This window comes from Sarcophilus harrisii, chromosome 6 (assembly GCF_902635505.1).
Source record: "Sarcophilus harrisii chromosome 6, mSarHar1.11, whole genome shotgun sequence".
Lineage (NCBI taxonomy): Eukaryota > Metazoa > Chordata > Mammalia > Dasyuromorphia > Dasyuridae > Sarcophilus > Sarcophilus harrisii.
The window spans coordinates 64433476-64451398 of NC_045431.1; the positions used below are offsets into that span (position 1 = coordinate 64433476).

The 17923-nt window shown below is 38.1% G+C and overlaps 1 protein-coding gene across 1 annotated transcript in view; it reads left to right on the plus strand.

Moving 5' to 3' along the window:
* The first annotated feature begins 15226 nt into the window (after nucleotides 1–15226).
* MGST2 (microsomal glutathione S-transferase 2) overlaps nucleotides 15227–17923 on the plus strand; it is a 30298-nt gene continuing 27601 nt past the window's right edge. The window contains exon 1 of the mRNA XM_023505969.2: nucleotides 15227–15387. Coding sequence (XP_023361737.1) covers nucleotides 15330–15387 — 58 coding nt within the window. The 5' untranslated portion in view covers nucleotides 15227–15329. The remainder of the gene's footprint in view (nucleotides 15388–17923) is intronic.

A 17923-nucleotide genomic window follows, 5' to 3' on the forward strand; every position in this document is an offset into this window, starting at 1 on the left:
TTATACTCAGAAGGATGGGAATATTCAGGGGGGGGGGGAGACTTTAGAAAGTTTCAAACTGCAGGATGGATAGTGACGGCTCTGAAGGGTAGAGAGCCAGGTCTGGTAGCCAGAGGGGGCAATCGTGTGGTAGATGGCAAGGTCTGGACAGATCCAGGAGGCATATTGTCAGGGTAGATGGCAGTACTCAGTGATTGGGAGGAGTGACAGACAAATGGAAAGGGGAGGTCATGAAACTGTGCATGAGAATCCCTGTGGCTGTACATTGATTTAGAACATCAGATATTAATATTACCTTCCTTCTGGTTTTTATTTATTTTGTCGGTTATTTCCCAATTACATTTTAATCTGAAGTCACTCTAGAGACAGAGACTAAGAAAAGCTAATAAAGTTGTTTTTCAATCTAAGTAACAATCCAATAATTCTAAAAAGTCTGCAAGACAGATTTATTTACACTCTGGGTATATGGGGTATCCTGGGAGGATTAGAATCTCTGATGTGAGGGTTTACTGAACCATTTTCAGGGCTAATCATCTGCCTTTTGGGTCCATTCATTACTTCCCTCTCACCTGTGGCTCCAAAAAGCTGTAGAATATGCAGCTTCTACACTCTGATAAAACTATCTCAGCAAACAGGCAAAACAGGTGGAGTGTAATTGGTAGATCTCAAACCTATCAGTGAGTTAGGGGAATGTTGACCCTAAGCCTGTGAAGACTTCCCCTGGTGGGATAGGCAGATAAGAACCATTTGTCCAATAGCCACGAAGGAGGCTGAAGCAGGATGTTGCTGTGGGGCAATTGGACATCAAAGATGTCAAGAGTATCCATTGCATCCTGAGCCATCATCAGTCATTTTGACTTTTGTCCCTGTTCTTTTTGATGATCCTAGTAGAGAGAGCGAAGTTGGTGACTTTGTGCAATTCTGTCTCACCTAAATCTAATTCACTCACAAGTCAAGAATCACCCTGTGATTGATTCTCTTTGAAAATGAAGAACAAACACTCTACAGAGATATTAACAATAGTTAGCATTGCAGACCAAAGCATACTTTTTTCACCTATAATTGTTTTTTTTGTCTTTCTTTTAATTTTTGGTATGTTTCTTTTTTCACAACTGGGACTAATATGGAAATATGTTTTACATGATTGTACATATAGAACCTATTTCAAATTGCTTTCCATTTTAGAAAGAGGGGTGGAATGGGAAAGAAGAAGAAAAATCTGGAACTCAAAATCTTGTAAAAATGAATACTAAAAATTATCTTTACATATAATTGGAAAAATTATCAAAACTTAAAAAGAATAGCTAGCACTTACATAGTATCTTAAAGCTTGCAAAATATCTTATATATATATATATATATATTATTTTCTTTTATTTTTATAGCAATTGTAGAAAGTGGGTGCTATAGAAAATGGGCTTAAGGTCACACAGCTAGTAAGTGAAAAAAATAGACATTGAATTTAAGTCTTCCTAATTTCAGGCTCCTCTTTCTGTCCACTGTGTCACGTGGAGAATGGAAACAATAAATAAGAAGGAGGGAAATTATAGCAGATAAAACTTAGAAGCAAAATGATAAGAAATATGAATCAAATTCTAAGTTGAGCATTCTTCCTTTAGGCAAGGAAGAGTTTACCCCAAGTTTCACAAGTTAGTGAGGCTTGACTCCCCCCATTTATTAAACCTCAGAAACCTCAGATAGGAACCCTACCAAGTTATTTGGCATTAAAGACACTTGTGTACAAGTTGGGAACTCTTCTGATGGCCCCTTGTCCTTATTCTATCCTTCTGTACCCAGCCTCCCTCAAGCTGGAGTTAGTATTTCCATTTTTCTTTGGCTTAAGTAAAAACCTTCTATTGATATCAAAAATTGTTTCTTAGCAACTCAAACACTGTTTCACTATTTCCATCCTTCCAAGTACAGGATGAAATGTGTATTGTAATTATTGGGACACTCCAGGATCATTGGATTCTTTAGCAGCATCATAATTATTCAATCAAGCAATCAATAAGTGCCAGCTATGTGCCAGGTACTGTGCTCAGTGCTGGGGATACCGATACAAAGAATGAAATAATTTCTATTTTCAAGAATCTTTCTTACATTTTAATAGAATAATTATATTTAGAGCTAGGAAGAAATATTAACATAGTTCCACATTAGACAGTCTCTATATAGGTATTAATAATAGGTAGCATTTACATAGTGTCTTAAAGTTGGCAAAATACCTTATATATTATCTCCTTTTATCCTTACAACAACCCTGGGAAGGAGGTGCCATTATTATCCCCATTTTATAGATGAGGAAAATGAGGGAGATATTAAAGTGACTTGCTCAGGATCATATAGCTAGTAAGTATAGAAGCTTATTTTTTTTATTTTTTTAAGGTTTTCAACATTTATTTTTATTAGATTTTAAATTCTTTTCTCTCTCTCCCCCTTCCTTTTCTCTATCTCTAAGAGGACAAGCAATCTGATATGTTGTAAATCTACAATCATATTAAACATCTTTCCACATTTGTCATATTGTAAAAGGAGAATCAGAACAAAAGGGGAAAACCACAAGAAAAAATAACAACCAAAAAATAGCACGATACCTTCTGTTTTATAGATGAGACAATTAAGGCCTCCATCTGCGACGTGATCCATGAGCTGTTCCCAGCATTATCAGAACTCAAGGCAAGCAATATGAAATCTGCTCTCAAATCAACTTGTAAAGACAAATGTACTTTGGTTCAGTGAAAAGAACATTTGGAAACAGAGGACCTGAATTCAAGTCCTGTCTCTGATATTTCTTCCTTATTTGTCTCTGGGAAAGTCCTAATTTCTGGATGGCTCAGTTTTCTCAACTGTAAATTGAAGATTATAATAACACTTTATCTTCCAGGGTTGTTATAAAGAGAAAATGAGATAATATTTGTAAAATGCACTTAACTCAGTGCCTGACTCAATAAATATATATTCCCTTCTCTTTCCTCTCCCTTATAAATAAATATAATATAAATAAAAATAAATGAAATAAAATCGCCTGGTATCAGAGACTCCTTCTAGTTCTGATCTATATACAACCCCAGAATACTGACTGATGAGAGAGATTCTTCAGGATACCTTACCCCAGATGTAAACACCTACAAGGCTGCTTACAGGAAAGCTGTTGTAGAGAAGGGTGGGGAGGAGAATAAAGGTAGGAAGTCTCTTGAAATTAGGGCCACCTGAGGGGAGGATGTAAACCATTTAGTTATTTTCCATTTCAGATAATAAATCTTTCCAACAAGGGATAAACTCATTTGTTTCTATGCTGCAAAAGGAGCAAAAATGTAGTCCTAGTGACCCAGACAGTATGTAAAGTTGGGACTCTAACCAAAGTCTCCTGCCTGATTCGAGTAACAACAGATGAAACCATTGGACTGTACTGCAAAAGCTCCTTCATTGTTTGTGACTTTATGGGATATTTGGCACCTAGCAAAAACTTGATCTCATGTGACATCATAAATTTCTCATTATGGGTAACAGATCCACACAAATATAGCAGAGGCCACATTTTTTTCAGCAGCAGAACAGCCAGTGAAGTTTGTTTTGTATCAACAATTTTATTTTTCTTGGACCTCGTCCTTCTGACCCATAAATAGACAAGTTTTGGCTTTGTAATGCTGTTCTTTTACCAAGCTTGTGGAGAGTCTCTAACACTAATTATCTTCTCTTCTGGGCTCATACGGAGCCTGTAGAAACCGAGCGTTTTGGGGTCTTCTTGAGGTTCTTTTATAATTCAGCCTTCCCTTTGTTTTATTTCCTTTGGGCTTTGAACTGGCCTTTGCTGACTTGTAGAGTCCAAATCTGCGGTGGAGACTGGCAGGCAACCCTCTGCCCGAAGCTTAGTGCAATCCATTTTGTAAATCTCTAATCTGTACCATGCTGATACTATAGGCCAAATGTCACTATTTCAGATGGTTTATCAATATGACTTCTCCAACTTGGTTCCCCATTTCTAGCTTCAGAGCCAAAAAATATGCTTTCCAATTTCTGAAAAGGGAAAAAGTCTGTCCTCTACTAATTAAACTAGAGTTTTTCTGTTTACACATTTAGAAATAGGACAAAGTGACCAATCTTAACACATTATTGTGACTTGATTGGTTCATTTTTTAGATCAATAATAATAATAATATCAATATCAATCAATAATATCACCACCATCCTCCCCCTCTTTCTCCAACAGTTAATAATTGTATGATCATAGGCAAGTCACTGAAAGTCTTTGTACCTCAGTTTTTTCATCTATAAAATAGGGATAACTATTTTTTATATTTCTTGGATGTTATTGAGTCTTAAAATAATGGTGATATCATCTCCAACTCTTCATTATCCCATTTGAGGTTTTTTTGTATTTTTTTTTTTTTTGGCAAAGATACTGCAGTGGTTTGCCATTTCCTTTTCCGACTCATTTTATGGATGAGGAAACTGAAGCAAACTGGGTTAAGTGACCTGCCCAGGATCATACAGCTAGTAAATGTCTGAGGCTGGATTTGAACTCATTTCTTCCTGACTCCAGATCCAGTACTCTATTCACTTGGCTCCCTACTTGTCCCTTTGTAAACTTTGATACATATTAGCCACTATTTTGTTATTGATCTCATTATTTTATGTTTTTGAGTGTGATCTCTTCAGCTGAGTCTCCTACTTCCATCTTCATAGAACCAACCAATATTCCTTTTATTTTCTAAAAAGGGAGAAAATCTGGCCACTTATTACATTAGATTTCCCCCAAAAGAAGAGGTAGTAGGTCATAGTGAATTGAGAGCTCAACTCAGAGCCAGAAAGACTTGACCTCTGTCACATACTGGCTGTGTGACTCTGAGTAAGTCACCTAACCTCTCACTGCACTGGGAAATTTTCTAAGATTATAAGTCTCAGAGAAAATTGAGGAATCTCCCTCAGGAGTTTCCTATGCCAGCAAAATCACAAAACCTATCCAGTTCCCAATCCTTTTACAAGGCACAGGATAGTGTAAACAACCCTGTTTTATCATTTAATTTTGTTTGGTCCATTTGGGGACCAAAGGCAATATTATTATCATCTTCTTCATCACTTCCCTGCTTCTGACACTTTAGAGCTAAGTAGTCATGGATAGGAAAGTCACTATTCACTCAGTTTTTATTTCCTTATCTGTGAAATAGGGACAATAATACTCACACCTCTTACTTCTCAAAATCTCTATGGGGGATCCAATGAGCAAATGTAAGGAAAAGTACTTTTAAAATATTGAACTTCCATATTCTCATCAGTTATTGTTAATAATATTATCATTACTTTCAGAGATTTTTTCTGGCCAGATCTGAGAATGAGATGGATTTGCTCACTCCAGTATCTTTGCCAAGAAAGCCCTAAATGCGGTCACAAGAGTCAGACATGACTAAAAAAAATGACTGAACATAATGAGAAGTATGGATTAGATCAATCATTTCTAAAGGGAGAACCATGGTCTCCTCTAAAGCCATAGAATAACCCCAGAAGAAGGGCTATAGCTCAACTTTCAAGAAATATATGATCATTATACACAGTAATGGCAAGAATGTGGGATTACCAACTGTGAGAAACGTGGCTCTTCTCAGAAATGTAATGATTCAAGACAATTCCAATAGCTTTGGGATGGAAAATGCCATCTGCACCCAGAGAGAGAACTATGGAGATGGAATGTGGATCAAAGCATAGTATATTCACCCCCTTTTTTATTTGCTTTTTCTTTATCGTGGATTTTCTCCCTTTTGTCTGATTTTTCTCACACAATATGACAAATATGGAAATATGTTAGAAATGGTTGTAAATGAATAACCTATATCAGATTGCTTGCTGTCTGGGAAAGGGAAGACGTAAGGGTGGGAAGAGAGAAAAATTGGAACACAAGTCTTACAAAAATGAATAATGAAAACTCTCTTTACATGTATTTGGAAAAACAAAATACTAATGAGAAAAAAAGCCTTATGTGGTCAACCAATGGGAGAATGGGATAATGGATCACATCTATCCTGTCCTTCCTCCCCATCTCATCCCACCAATTGTTGGCTTGCCTCCCAATACCCCTCCTCCCCAAATATCCCACTCCTCAGGCTAGAACCTTGGTCCAGACACCTCTACTAGCTGCAAAGGGCAAAACTCTTCTCCCTTTTACCTTCTGTCCCTCTATCTTCTAGTGGATTCAAGTGGTTCTGCCCTCTAAAGCTGTGACTGCTCCCCCTTTTCCTTTCTTCACCTCTTTTGTTTTTACATTGAAAAAGAGGGAAAGCACAGGATGAGCAGAAATGAATAGATTGTGATTGCAGTATTCTTTAATCTTTTCCTTCAGCCCTTTTCTCTTGATTCCCTATTTCTCTTGGGGCCACCACCATTCTCCAAGTCACCCAGGCTTACAATCTTGGCATTCATTATGTTCCACTCCTTACTTACCTTCAACTCACATATCTAAATCGCATCTACTTCCAAATCTTGTCCCCATTTTTTTAAGCCTGCAGCATCTTTGGTATCCATCTACTTTTCCTTCACTCATTTCAGCATTCTACTGCTGAAATCATCCTCTCTTCCCTGATCATACCCCAAATCTCTTTCCTCTCTGATTCAACTTCCACCGAGTCACCAAAGAGATTTTCTAAAAGTACATGTTTGTTTATGCCATTTTCTTACTCAATAAATGCCAGTGGCTCCCAGTTAACTCTAGGATAAACTATTATTTAATTTTTATGTCACCCTTTAAAAATTAATTTTTATGAATTTATAATGTACATGATTATTAGTAGAGTACTTGTATATAATTTAGAAAGAAAAAACAGTCCTACTTGGGGAGAATAGTATACTCAAAAATGTTTTATTAATAGAATAAGGATGTCCAAAAAATTGGAGTCTCTGATAACACTGTGGGATATTCTTCCAGAGGTATTAGTAATCCCATTTTATAGGTAAGGAAAGTGAGTCTCTTATTGAATTCAAATCTTCTTCAAGTGCCATCTGATCCACCGGCTTGCTAATAGTCTTCCTTCATTTTTAATTTACTTTGTATATTTTTTCTCTTTAGTATCTCTGTATGTACTGTTTCCCCTAATAAAATACAAGCTTCCTGGGGGCAGACTATCTTTTGTCTTTGGGTCCCCTATACCTGGCTCAGTGCTTAATTATGCTGAACAAATGCTTGTTGACTGTTTCTTCCCCAAACTCCAACAGCCTGTGTTTTATGCCATATTGCTTCAGAGGTCCAGGCAATTTCTGACTCTAGGAACCTCTGACTTGGAACATTTGATCAAAACCAACTTAATTTATTAAAAATTTATTTTCACTTCTTCCCTTTAACTGAAGTTTCCCCTTGTTTTTCCAGGGTTCAGGGACCAGACACTCCCAGAGAGAGTTAGAGATTGAAGAGATTGGAGAAGGCTCTCTTTCTGCTTCCACAAATTGACAAGGGAGAAACTAAGCATCCACCAGGTTGCTGGGTTTGGGGCTGGCATCATTGCATTGTTTCAGTTCGGAGTTCTGTGGGAAGTTTTATTGCCGCTGCAAGCAATAAACATTTCCTTGTCCAGAGCTCTATTGTTTTATATCTCTCTAGAGGAAGAAAGTACCAAATCTCTTAAAGCAGATTACCAGGACCAGTCTGGGGCTTAAACTTAAAATGCTTTCAGTGTCCTTATATCAGGCCCCGGCTCTGCTCTGACCTGGGTTCGGGGCCTGGTTGGGCATTTGCTAGTTAAGGGGAAGTCAGCGGGGAGTAGTAAAATGTGAGGATGCTGTGAGAGAAAGGATGGGTTTCAGCTAGGAACAAGAGAAAATAACTCAGAAGAAATACTTCTGGGGAAGCAGTGTGGAACAAATATGGGATTTGGAGTCCACAAGATGTGGCTTAGAAATGCAGCTCTATGATTTTTCTTTTTTATTTGTTTTTTGGAGGCTATCAGGGATTAAGTGACTTGCCCAGCATCACAAAGTTAGCAAAAGTCTGGAGTCGAACTCGGGATCATCCTGATTTCAGGGTCAGTGCTCTGTCCACTGTTTCACTTGTAAGATCTTGGGCAAGTCACCTTTGGAGTTCAGTTTTCTCCTCTGAAAAAGAAAAGACTTGGAAGAGATTATTTCAAGCTCTAAATCCTGGCTTTCCTTTGTAAGAGTTTTTTTTTTTTTTTAAATCAACAGGTTTTAAAAAATACTAATAACTTTTTATATTTCAAAATACACTCAAAGTTAGTTTTCAACATTTATATATTGCAAAACCTTGCGTTTCAAATTTTTCTCCCTCACTGCCCACCTCCCCCTTCCCCTAGACAGCAAGTAATCCAATTTAGGTTAAACATGTTCTGCAAGAGTTTACACAACTGGGAATAAGTGGAAAACGAGGCGACTGAATCCCATGAAGGTCATTTTTCTTTTATCAGCAGTCTCTGAGCCTGTGCTCAGCAGCGAGCCCTGCCTGTTTCTTGTTGCCAGTGCTGCTCCTTTTGGCTTAGGGTTTTTAGTTTTTGCTTTACCCGCTCCCTGAAAACAGCTTCTTTAGATTTTTAAGAAAGGTTTAGAGAATGCTCAGAGAGGAAAGTTGACACGTAGACTCTGCCTTTCTGGGATTATTGGGAGGACAAGGATGAGACTTTGTAAATGCGCAAGTACACGTTCCCAGAATTCTTGGGCTAAGCCCCTTTTCCCTGGGAGAAACTTAGGCCCAGAAAGTTTTCACAGGCTGAAATGGGAAAGGAGGAAGAATCCACCTGGGAGTCTCTGCTTTTAGCCTGGGTGTGTGGTCAGGAGCAGGGCCCAGAGCTTGGGTGTAATTGCCTTGCAGCTGTGGGCAGGAGAAAGCAAAGTGAGGACTGAGATTTCTTTGTGAAGCCATTTGTGGAGGCAGGGCCAGACAAGAACAGATGTGAATGTGGATCAGAGGCAGCCAGAGGAAATGCCAGAGCTTGCCTGGATCATGGCTACACTGGCAGCTGCTGGGGAGGACATTGTTGTTTGTCCTTCCTTCTCCAAGAAGCCCGTGGATACAGGAAGATGTTGCCATGACTTCCAAGTGAATTGAAATGAAGGAGGGATGATGGGGGACACCAAACAGAATTACAATCCATACTTTCTTTTCTTTTTCTTTCCTCCCTAACTGATGCAGTTTCTATGACTTTTACATGTCCCCCCCCCCCCTTTCTATTTGCCTCAAACCCAACTGGAAAGCGACATGGAGGGAAAAGGAGAAATCTGTCCAAGTTTCAGTGTTATTGCAGCTATTTTGGGTAGTCTCAATGTTTGAGTTTTTTATACTTTCCAAATTCAAATAATTATATAATATATTCATTATTACATCATATTTTATATTATTAAATTATTAAAATTAATATATTAATCATTATATTATATATTAATTATTATATACTAATTATTATCATATATATTAATAAACAATAATATAATAATTATAAATTATGTGATCATTAAGACTGAATTGTTGAAAATCCTATGAGTTTGGGGGTGGGGCGTGGAAAGGGTAAGTGTCCTGATTGAGCATGTGGAAAATGGAAGGGGTGTACAAGAGAACTGACGCAAGAGAGTTTTTGCAAGCTTAGATATTCTTTCTAGACTTGCGTTGAATCCAAGGATTTTTCAGTCCTCTCCAAGGAACAAGTTACTCATGAGTGCCTGGAGCACCATCTAGTGACCAAACCATATATCACACTACTTTTCTCTTTCCCCTTTCCCCCCAAAGCTGGTTAAGTAACCGACATTGGCTCTCCATCAACCAGAAGACAACAAGGGGGTCACAGTCATTACTAAGTGCACCTTTGTCACTTCAGCTAACCCTCATCCCCCAAACTCCTGTCACACAAGTTTTCAGAGAGCTCTAGGCTGTAGACTTAAAGTTGACCCCCTGCCAGTAAAAATCAGTCAGGGACACCAGGGGGGACCCAGGGGGAGCAGGATAATGTCATCACCAGCCCTACAAGCAGCAGGAGCGGACCCCCATTCGTGTGCCCGGAGCACACGCATTTTCTATGTGTGTGTACCTCTCCGTGTTGGGTTCCTTCTACACAGATGGTGTAGGAACCCAAATTTATGGTGGTAGGAGAATAGCTATGGGACTTTTCCTGCTCTATTTCATTGAATGCCTTTGCTTGCAACCCACTGTGTCCTTTGAATGATTAAGAAAAATACATTAATCAAGGCTTATGAGTTATGTTTCTAACTCCAGAACCATAGAACATTTGGTTTTCCTGGGGGGCCATCCATGAGAAGTGTTATCTCAGATACTTACTAGCTATGTGATCCTGGTCAAGTCATTTAATCCTGTTTTTCTCAGTCCTTGTAAAATGACCTGGAGAAGAAAATGGCAAACTATGTTATATCTTTGCCAGGAAAACCCCAAAATAGAGTCATGGAAAGTTGGATGTGACTGAACTACATTATGTGTGTCTATATATATGAATATATATAATTAACATATAATCTCATTTCATGCTCACAATGACCCTATGAGATAGATACTATTATTATTCCCATTTTACAGGAAATTAAGGCAAACAGAATTCAGTAACCCATGTCACCAGCTCCCATAAGTGAGATCTTGCCCTTTTTTCTTCATGATCTTTATTTTCTGATTCAGCTAGCCCAAACCTGTCAAGGCTGTTTGCTAGATTAAGTGCTTGATTTCTAGCCAAGAAAGTTTAGGTTTGGCAAAGCTACTAGGAGTTTTAATCATTCTAGAATCTGCTTTCTCAACCTTAATTCCGGCTGTGGGAATCTCACAGGCTCAGGCAGGCAGCCCCCCTCTGTCTGCTTCTTTTTTCCTCTTTTATTTATTATGATTTCTTTTCTCTGCTGAAAGACTGCAAAACACCTAATTATAATCTTTCCTCACTTTGGGCGCTGTCCTTTCCCTTTGGCTTCTGGGATTGCTGGATACGAATGACCTTCCCTTACCCAGACTCCAGAGATTTAAGCTTTAAAATGTTTTACTCCGATCTCTGGCATTTACTTCCTTTATTTACCTAAATATATCAGTGACTCCAGGCCTTGGAAAATATTTGTTCTCTCATTGCCCCATTGATTAGAGGGGTAATTAGAATAGGGGCACTGGACTTTGCTCTAGCAAAGAGTCATGGGGATATTCTTCCTCTCCCCCTCTGATCAAGTAGATCATCTTGGGATAAAGAGAAGGCAGGTGTAGGATCTGCATCCTCCTCTAGACCAAGGACAACTCACAGGAGACGGGCTGCACAAGCACGTGGATAAGGGCCATGCTGGGGAGTGGTCCCCTGAACCCCATGTTTTGGGACTCTGGGCTTTCAGTAGACAGGAGCCAAGCTGCTCTGGTGCCTGTTCAATCCAGAAAGAGGGGTAATCTAGAGCTCAGCCCTGGGAGAGTCTGAAAAGTAATCCTCTTCCCCCCAATCAGGGGTATCAAAACTTAATAAAAACACATCCTATGGGAGGCATGTTGACTTAGAAAACCACACATGAACATGATCTGCGTTGTACTATATTTTTATTTATTTTGTTAAACATTTCCCAAATAAATTTTAGTCCAGTTTGGACCATTGCAGCTTGACTTTGACACCTCTGCCCTCGCCCAAAGTTGCCCTCATAGTTTCAAGTAAATTTTCATCTCTACCTTTGGCCCTCCTCTATTCCAAGGATTTTTAAGTTGGGATTGATAGACCCCATTGGATAGGGAAATTTTGCATTCTCATTTTTATTTACCTCTAATTGAAATTTAGCATTTCTTTCAATTTTTTGAAAAATATCTTTCTGAGAATAAGTCCATCGGTTTCCCCAGATTGTCAAAGTGGGCCATGATTTTACATACACACACATATATATCTACATCAGTAGTTCTCAAAGTATGGTCTAGAGAATCCTGGGGATCTGTGAAACCCTTTTAGAGGGTCTACAAATTCAAAAATAGTTTTTATATCCAATATGGCAAATGTCTATAAATATAACTCAAATAAACAAAAATGCTTTGGAGAGATCCTCAATAATTTTTAATAGGATAAAGATACTGAAAACAAAAGTTTGAGAACCACTGAATTCTACATACATACATTTATTCATAATATATATCCATATAGATAGAGAAATGATAGATAGACATGAAATATTCTAGAAGCATGAATGACGTGCACTTACTAACCAGATGTAAGTTGACTCTGTGCTTTATGGCTGTTGGTTCCTTCACTCTATTGCTCTGTATTGGGATCCTGATGCCCTCCTTTCTGAAAGTCACGAAGTCTAAAACCCTCGTGGTCCCTTTCTCTCAAATTTCTAGGTGTCCTCTTAGAGTCACTCATTTCCTTCTGTTGAGATCCTGCTGCCCAGAATTCCTCTTGCCAAGATCCTTTAGTTCTCTGATGAAGGTCAGGACCATGAACAGACCTACTATGGGTAATGAACACCCAGCTGGGTTTTATTCCCCCCCTACACTCCTGCTTTCAAGATGAGTCCTTCTCAGATGCTTCTGCCCTTCTCTAGGGGAGTATATTACATGGATCCTAGACTTTAGATATCAAACAACCTTACAGATTGTCTTATCCTTTTACCTTTTTACGTGTGATGGTTCCCTTTGTTAGTCTGCTGAAGGATATGGACCCCTTATCTAGATAATGTTTTTAAATAATTGAAGAAAATGCAAATTTTCTGTTAGGTGTTAGTGATGTATTTTTTTAAAGATGTATTTTTTAAAAACCCAAGTTCACAGACTCTCTTAAAATTATCTATGGACCCTATAGGGGTCTGGGACTCCAATTTAAGGATTCCTGATTTAATCAGTCCTATTGCTGTAAACCAAAAGGAAACCGATGCTCCTAAAACTGAATGAGTTGCCCACGGTAGCTCATAAAGGAAGCAGTGGATGTTGGGACTAGGGTTGGGGAATACAATACCCAGCTTTTGAACTCCAAAGTCACAAAGTTGTGACAGAAAAAAATCTGCCTGACCTTTTTCATAAGGAATAAAGGGCTGTCCCTAGCAATTAGGGAGCTTTCAGGATACTATGCAGAATGACTGAACTCAGAGGATTATGAAATGTTTGAATTATGAGAGCCCCAAAGAGACCATGATTAAACATCTGAAGCTAGACTGCATCAGAGATTCATGCACATGGATGGGGAAAAATTACTATTTTCCTTGACTTCTAATTGAAATTTAGCATTTCTTTTCAGTTATTTTAAAACATTATTCAGAGAAGGAATCCATAGGATTTAGCAGGCTGCCAAAAGGGTCCATTTGCAGAAGAGGTTAAGAACCCCTTAAACACCCATTATTTTTCAGTATCTAGGACCCCGCACTTTCTTTTTCCTATGCTCAGGTAACCCTCCCCACCTTTCCAATCAAAGAGCATTATCACTGAGATAATAGGTAAGAACATTATCATGGAGATAGGTAAGAACAAACTATAGTAGCATCACTGACCCCAGAAAAATTTTGCTGGAAAGAACCTTAGAGACACTCTAATGCAATGACTTCATTTTACAAAAAAATGACTTGTACAAGGTGATACAATCAATTAGCTACAGAATGTCTGCTCATAAAGTTCTACTTCCTTTTTGCTTTCACTTGGCTCCCCCAATCCAAATCTCTTTTATCCTTGTGTTGTGTGTTATTTTGGGTGGGTGAAGTTTGAGGGGATGAATTCTTTTTTAGGAACAGTTTTATCGATGTCTTTTGTTCCTTCATAGTCATTTCTGAATATACCCCTCTTCCCTGTATCTTGCAACCTTGTGCCTTTCCTTATACCAAAGAGGGAAAAAAAACATTAAAACTATGTAAAATTAATCACATCAAACCATGGATGACACTAAGATTTTTAAAGTTGTTTTCCTTTATAACATTGTTATTATATAAATGGTTCTCCTGATTATGCTTATTTGCATCAATTTATACAAATCTTCCCTGGTTTCCTTAAAATTTTCCTCAAAATTTCTTACAGCACAATAGTATTTCATTTATAAGTTAGACATTTTTAAGCCATTTTCCAAATGATAGATATTCCTTTGGTTTCCGATTGTTTGCTGTCATGAAAAGAGCTATTATAAATATTTTTGTGCTATGGTTTCCTTTTCCTGTTTCTTTGATCTCTTTGGGGTACAGATGTAGTAGAACTATCTCCAAGTCAAAGAATATGTCCAGTTAAATATCATTGGATATTTAATGTTCCAAATGGCTTTCCAGAGTGGCTGGACCAATTCACGACTCCTCCAATAGCCAACATTTTTTCCAAGAAGTAACTGACAATGATGGACAGGATCTCAGAGCCAAAAGTGACCTCATGGGGATTCTGGTTTGATCCGTACCTGAACATTCCACCTCTAAGCTTGTTTTGGACAAAGTACATAATTTCCCTGCATCTTAATGTCCTCATGTGTTAAGTGGAAGGAGTAAACACCATATGGCCTCTAAAGTGCCTTGCCCATTTTCCTAAGAAACCTTTCTACAGCATACTCAAGGAGAAGTCAGTCTGCCTTTGCTAGAATACTTTAATTCAAAGGGAACTTATTACTTCCCTAGAGTAGAAGAAAGCCCTCGAAGTCCAGTTTCCTCTTTAATTGCACCCAACCTCCCCACATCAAACCTCTTTTTGCCTTATGCTGTGTATTACCTTTTTCTTTTTCTTTTTCTCTTTGAGGCAATGGGAATTAAATGACTTGCCAAAGATCACACAACTAGTAATTAAGTATCTCAGGTGGAATTTGAACTCAGATCTTCCTAACTGTAGACCCCAATTTTCTACCACTTCATTGCCTAACTGCCCCATGTATTCCATTTTTTGGGTAAAGTTTCCCGGTAAGGAAAAGGTAAAGACTTAACCTGGGACCAGTGAATTTTTTTTAATAAACATTTTGTAATAGATTTCAATATAAATGGTTTTCTTTCTGTGTATTTTATTCTATAATTCTCTAATTCTGACAAGGGTCTGCAGACTTTTGCTGGACAGTGAAAGGAAACCTTGACCCATGAAAAATGTGAAATACCTCTTCACTTTAGAAAGCTTTAAAAGGATATTCCTGATTGCAATCACAGGAAGCAGGGACTGGCATCTTGTGGTCCCAAGAGAGTCAAGGCCCTTTCTGGAAGTAAGCCATCTGGCACATTTAGGTGCATTGTTTATAATCCAGACCTACCTGAAGGCTTGATCCTTGTCCCTGAGCAAAGGTAGCATCTAGTTTCCAGAGCTTTCTTTTTTGCTTCTTTGTTTTCCCCTGCCTCCAGAAAAGTTTGCTTTGCTTTATAAGGTGTGTCTTCTTCCCAAGACTGCCAGCCGCTCTTTCCTCTCCCTCCCATTGTACAAATAATTCAGCCACCAGCAAGGAACTAGAGAAGAAATGGCTAGTGAGATAGTTCTGCTGGCTGCAGTCTCTGTTCTCTCTATCTGCCAGCAAAGTAAGTATTCTCGGGTTGAGGGTTGGGCTGGGAGAAGGGATGGGTGAGAGACTGCTTCATACGTAGCTCTGGGGCCCTCTTCCTTAGCAGACTAAGGCTTGCTCTGGGGTGCAAAAGTTCTGGTGTTATTAGCCCTAAAGGGACTTGGAGATGAGCAACAGGTTAAGTCTTACAACTGGAAGTATGGGACACCATGTGCTCATAGCTCTCAGACTTTTATTATTCATGTCCAAGTCATGGTGCCCCAACACTAGTCACCCTAATTTGGGGTGTGTTTGGGCTCTGAAATGGATAGGAACAAACTACTTGGAAATGTTTTAAATGAAGGATTCTTCAACTGGGGTTTAAGGACCTTTGACAGGTAAGTTTCAGGGAGACCCTGAACTTGGATGGGAAAACAATTACAATTTTATTTTTACTCACCTCTAATGGAAATTATGCATTTCCTTTCATTATGGATTTAAAAAATAAAAAAAAGCATTATTCTGAGAAAGGGAGGAAGGTAGACTGCCAAAAGGGTCTGTGACACAACAAAGTGGAGAATTCTATTCTCAATCATCATCTCCATTTCCTGAATGCTATTAAGATTTTAATTAATGTTTTATTTTTCTTCAAATAAATTGAATATCACTTGGGATTATCAGATTAAAACATTTTCCCCTTTCTCCCTCACCAAAATGATTACCTTTAAATTATAAAATACTTCCCCATCGGGAATACTAAATATTTAGATTATCCATTTCAACGGAGATCTTTTGATGTACAGGGAGCCTGATTTGCTTAATTCCAATACTGTATTTATCCATGTTGTTTCATTACTGTTTGCTGTTGCCTATTGGAACTGACCTTGGAGACCAGAAAAATTGACCCTTAATAGCTTTGTGATAAACCACTTAACATTTCTAAATCTCAGTTTCCTTTTCTGTAAAATGGAGAAATGAAAGCAACAAATCTTGACAGATTGCTCTAAGACTCCAATAAAATAAGCTACCTTCTGGGCTTAAATGTTCTTCCTCCTCACCTCTTTCTCTAGCTCTCTCAAGATGTTTCAGCTTGAAACCTTTCTGCAAAAAGCTCTTCCGCTGAGATTATTTGCCATTCGTCCTGTATATGTCTTATATTCCATTGGTGTGTACAAGTTGCCTTTTCCACAAGAATGTGAATTTCTTGAAGGCAGGGGTCCTAATTTGGTCTTTTTTTAAATTGGTGAACATTTATACAATTCTCTTGTTGCACAAGAAAAATCAGATCAAAAAAGAAAGAAAATGAATAAGAAAACAAAATGCAAGCAAACAACAACAAAAAGAGTGAGAATGTTATGTTGTGATCCACATTCAGTACCCAGAGTCCTCTCTCTGGTTGTAGATGTTAGCCTTTTTTGGTATCTCTCCCCAAACTTCACTCCTTAGAACAGTGCTTGGCATATAATAAGTATTTAATCAATACTTATTGACTGACTAATTATATGAAGTGCTTTGCAAACATTAAAATTTTAGATTGATATAAACTATGTTTATTATTTCCTCAACATGGCAAGAAGGTCCTGATCACCCATGAAAAAGAATTCCCATAAAATGCAAGATTTTGTTCACAGGTTGTGTCAGGAAAAGACTGAGATTGTTCTTTTAAATATATCTTGATTTTTTTTTGTCTTGAGATGATGGGCATTTGCCATTCCTCTCCCAGAATGAACCCTGCTTTATTTTACCATGGCCCCCAAAAAATCAAGTACAGAAAATTCATTCTACAAGGTAGCCAATGTTCCGTCCTGCTAAGTCCCCCTCTCCCTTTTGTAAAACAGGAGGTATGTTTCTTTATCTCTCCTTCAGGACTTTCAATAGTTTTCCCATTGCTTAGAGTTAAACTTTCTTTTTCTGTATATTGTTATAGGCTTTGTGCATGCTTTTCTTGATTCTGTTTATTGCAGTCTGAGGGCATACATTTCCCCATGTTATGCTGAATCTTTCATGTTTGTCATTCCTTATTGAACCACAATATTCCGTGACACTCCCATATCACAGATTTTTATGTCATTCCCCAACTGATCCACTTGATTCGCTGCTCTTTGCTACCACAAAGACTACTTTGATGAATATTTTACTATACATTGAACATTTGCTTCCATGTGATCTCCTGGGCTCCACGGCCCAGTTGCTATATACAGTTTGGTTACTTTTTGGCCTAATACCAAATTGAAATCCGGATGGTTGAACCACTTCACGGTTCTACCAACAGTGTATGAGTATGTCTGTCTGCTTACACCCCCATCTTTTGCCATCTTTGCATAGAGTGAAGTAAAAAAACTCCCAATCACTTTAACTTGAATTGCTCTTATATGGATACATCCTGTGTAATTTGTAGTGTATTAATAAATTCATTTATTGCTTTCAAATCTACTTTTGAAAATTATTTCTTCATAGCCTTTGCTATGAAACATCTATAAAACAATTGGGATTTATTGTAGTGAGGCAGATGCAAATGTTCCTTTCCCTGAGTGAAAAGTCCAAAGATCTCCAGCCTATTTAGCTTCCTGTAT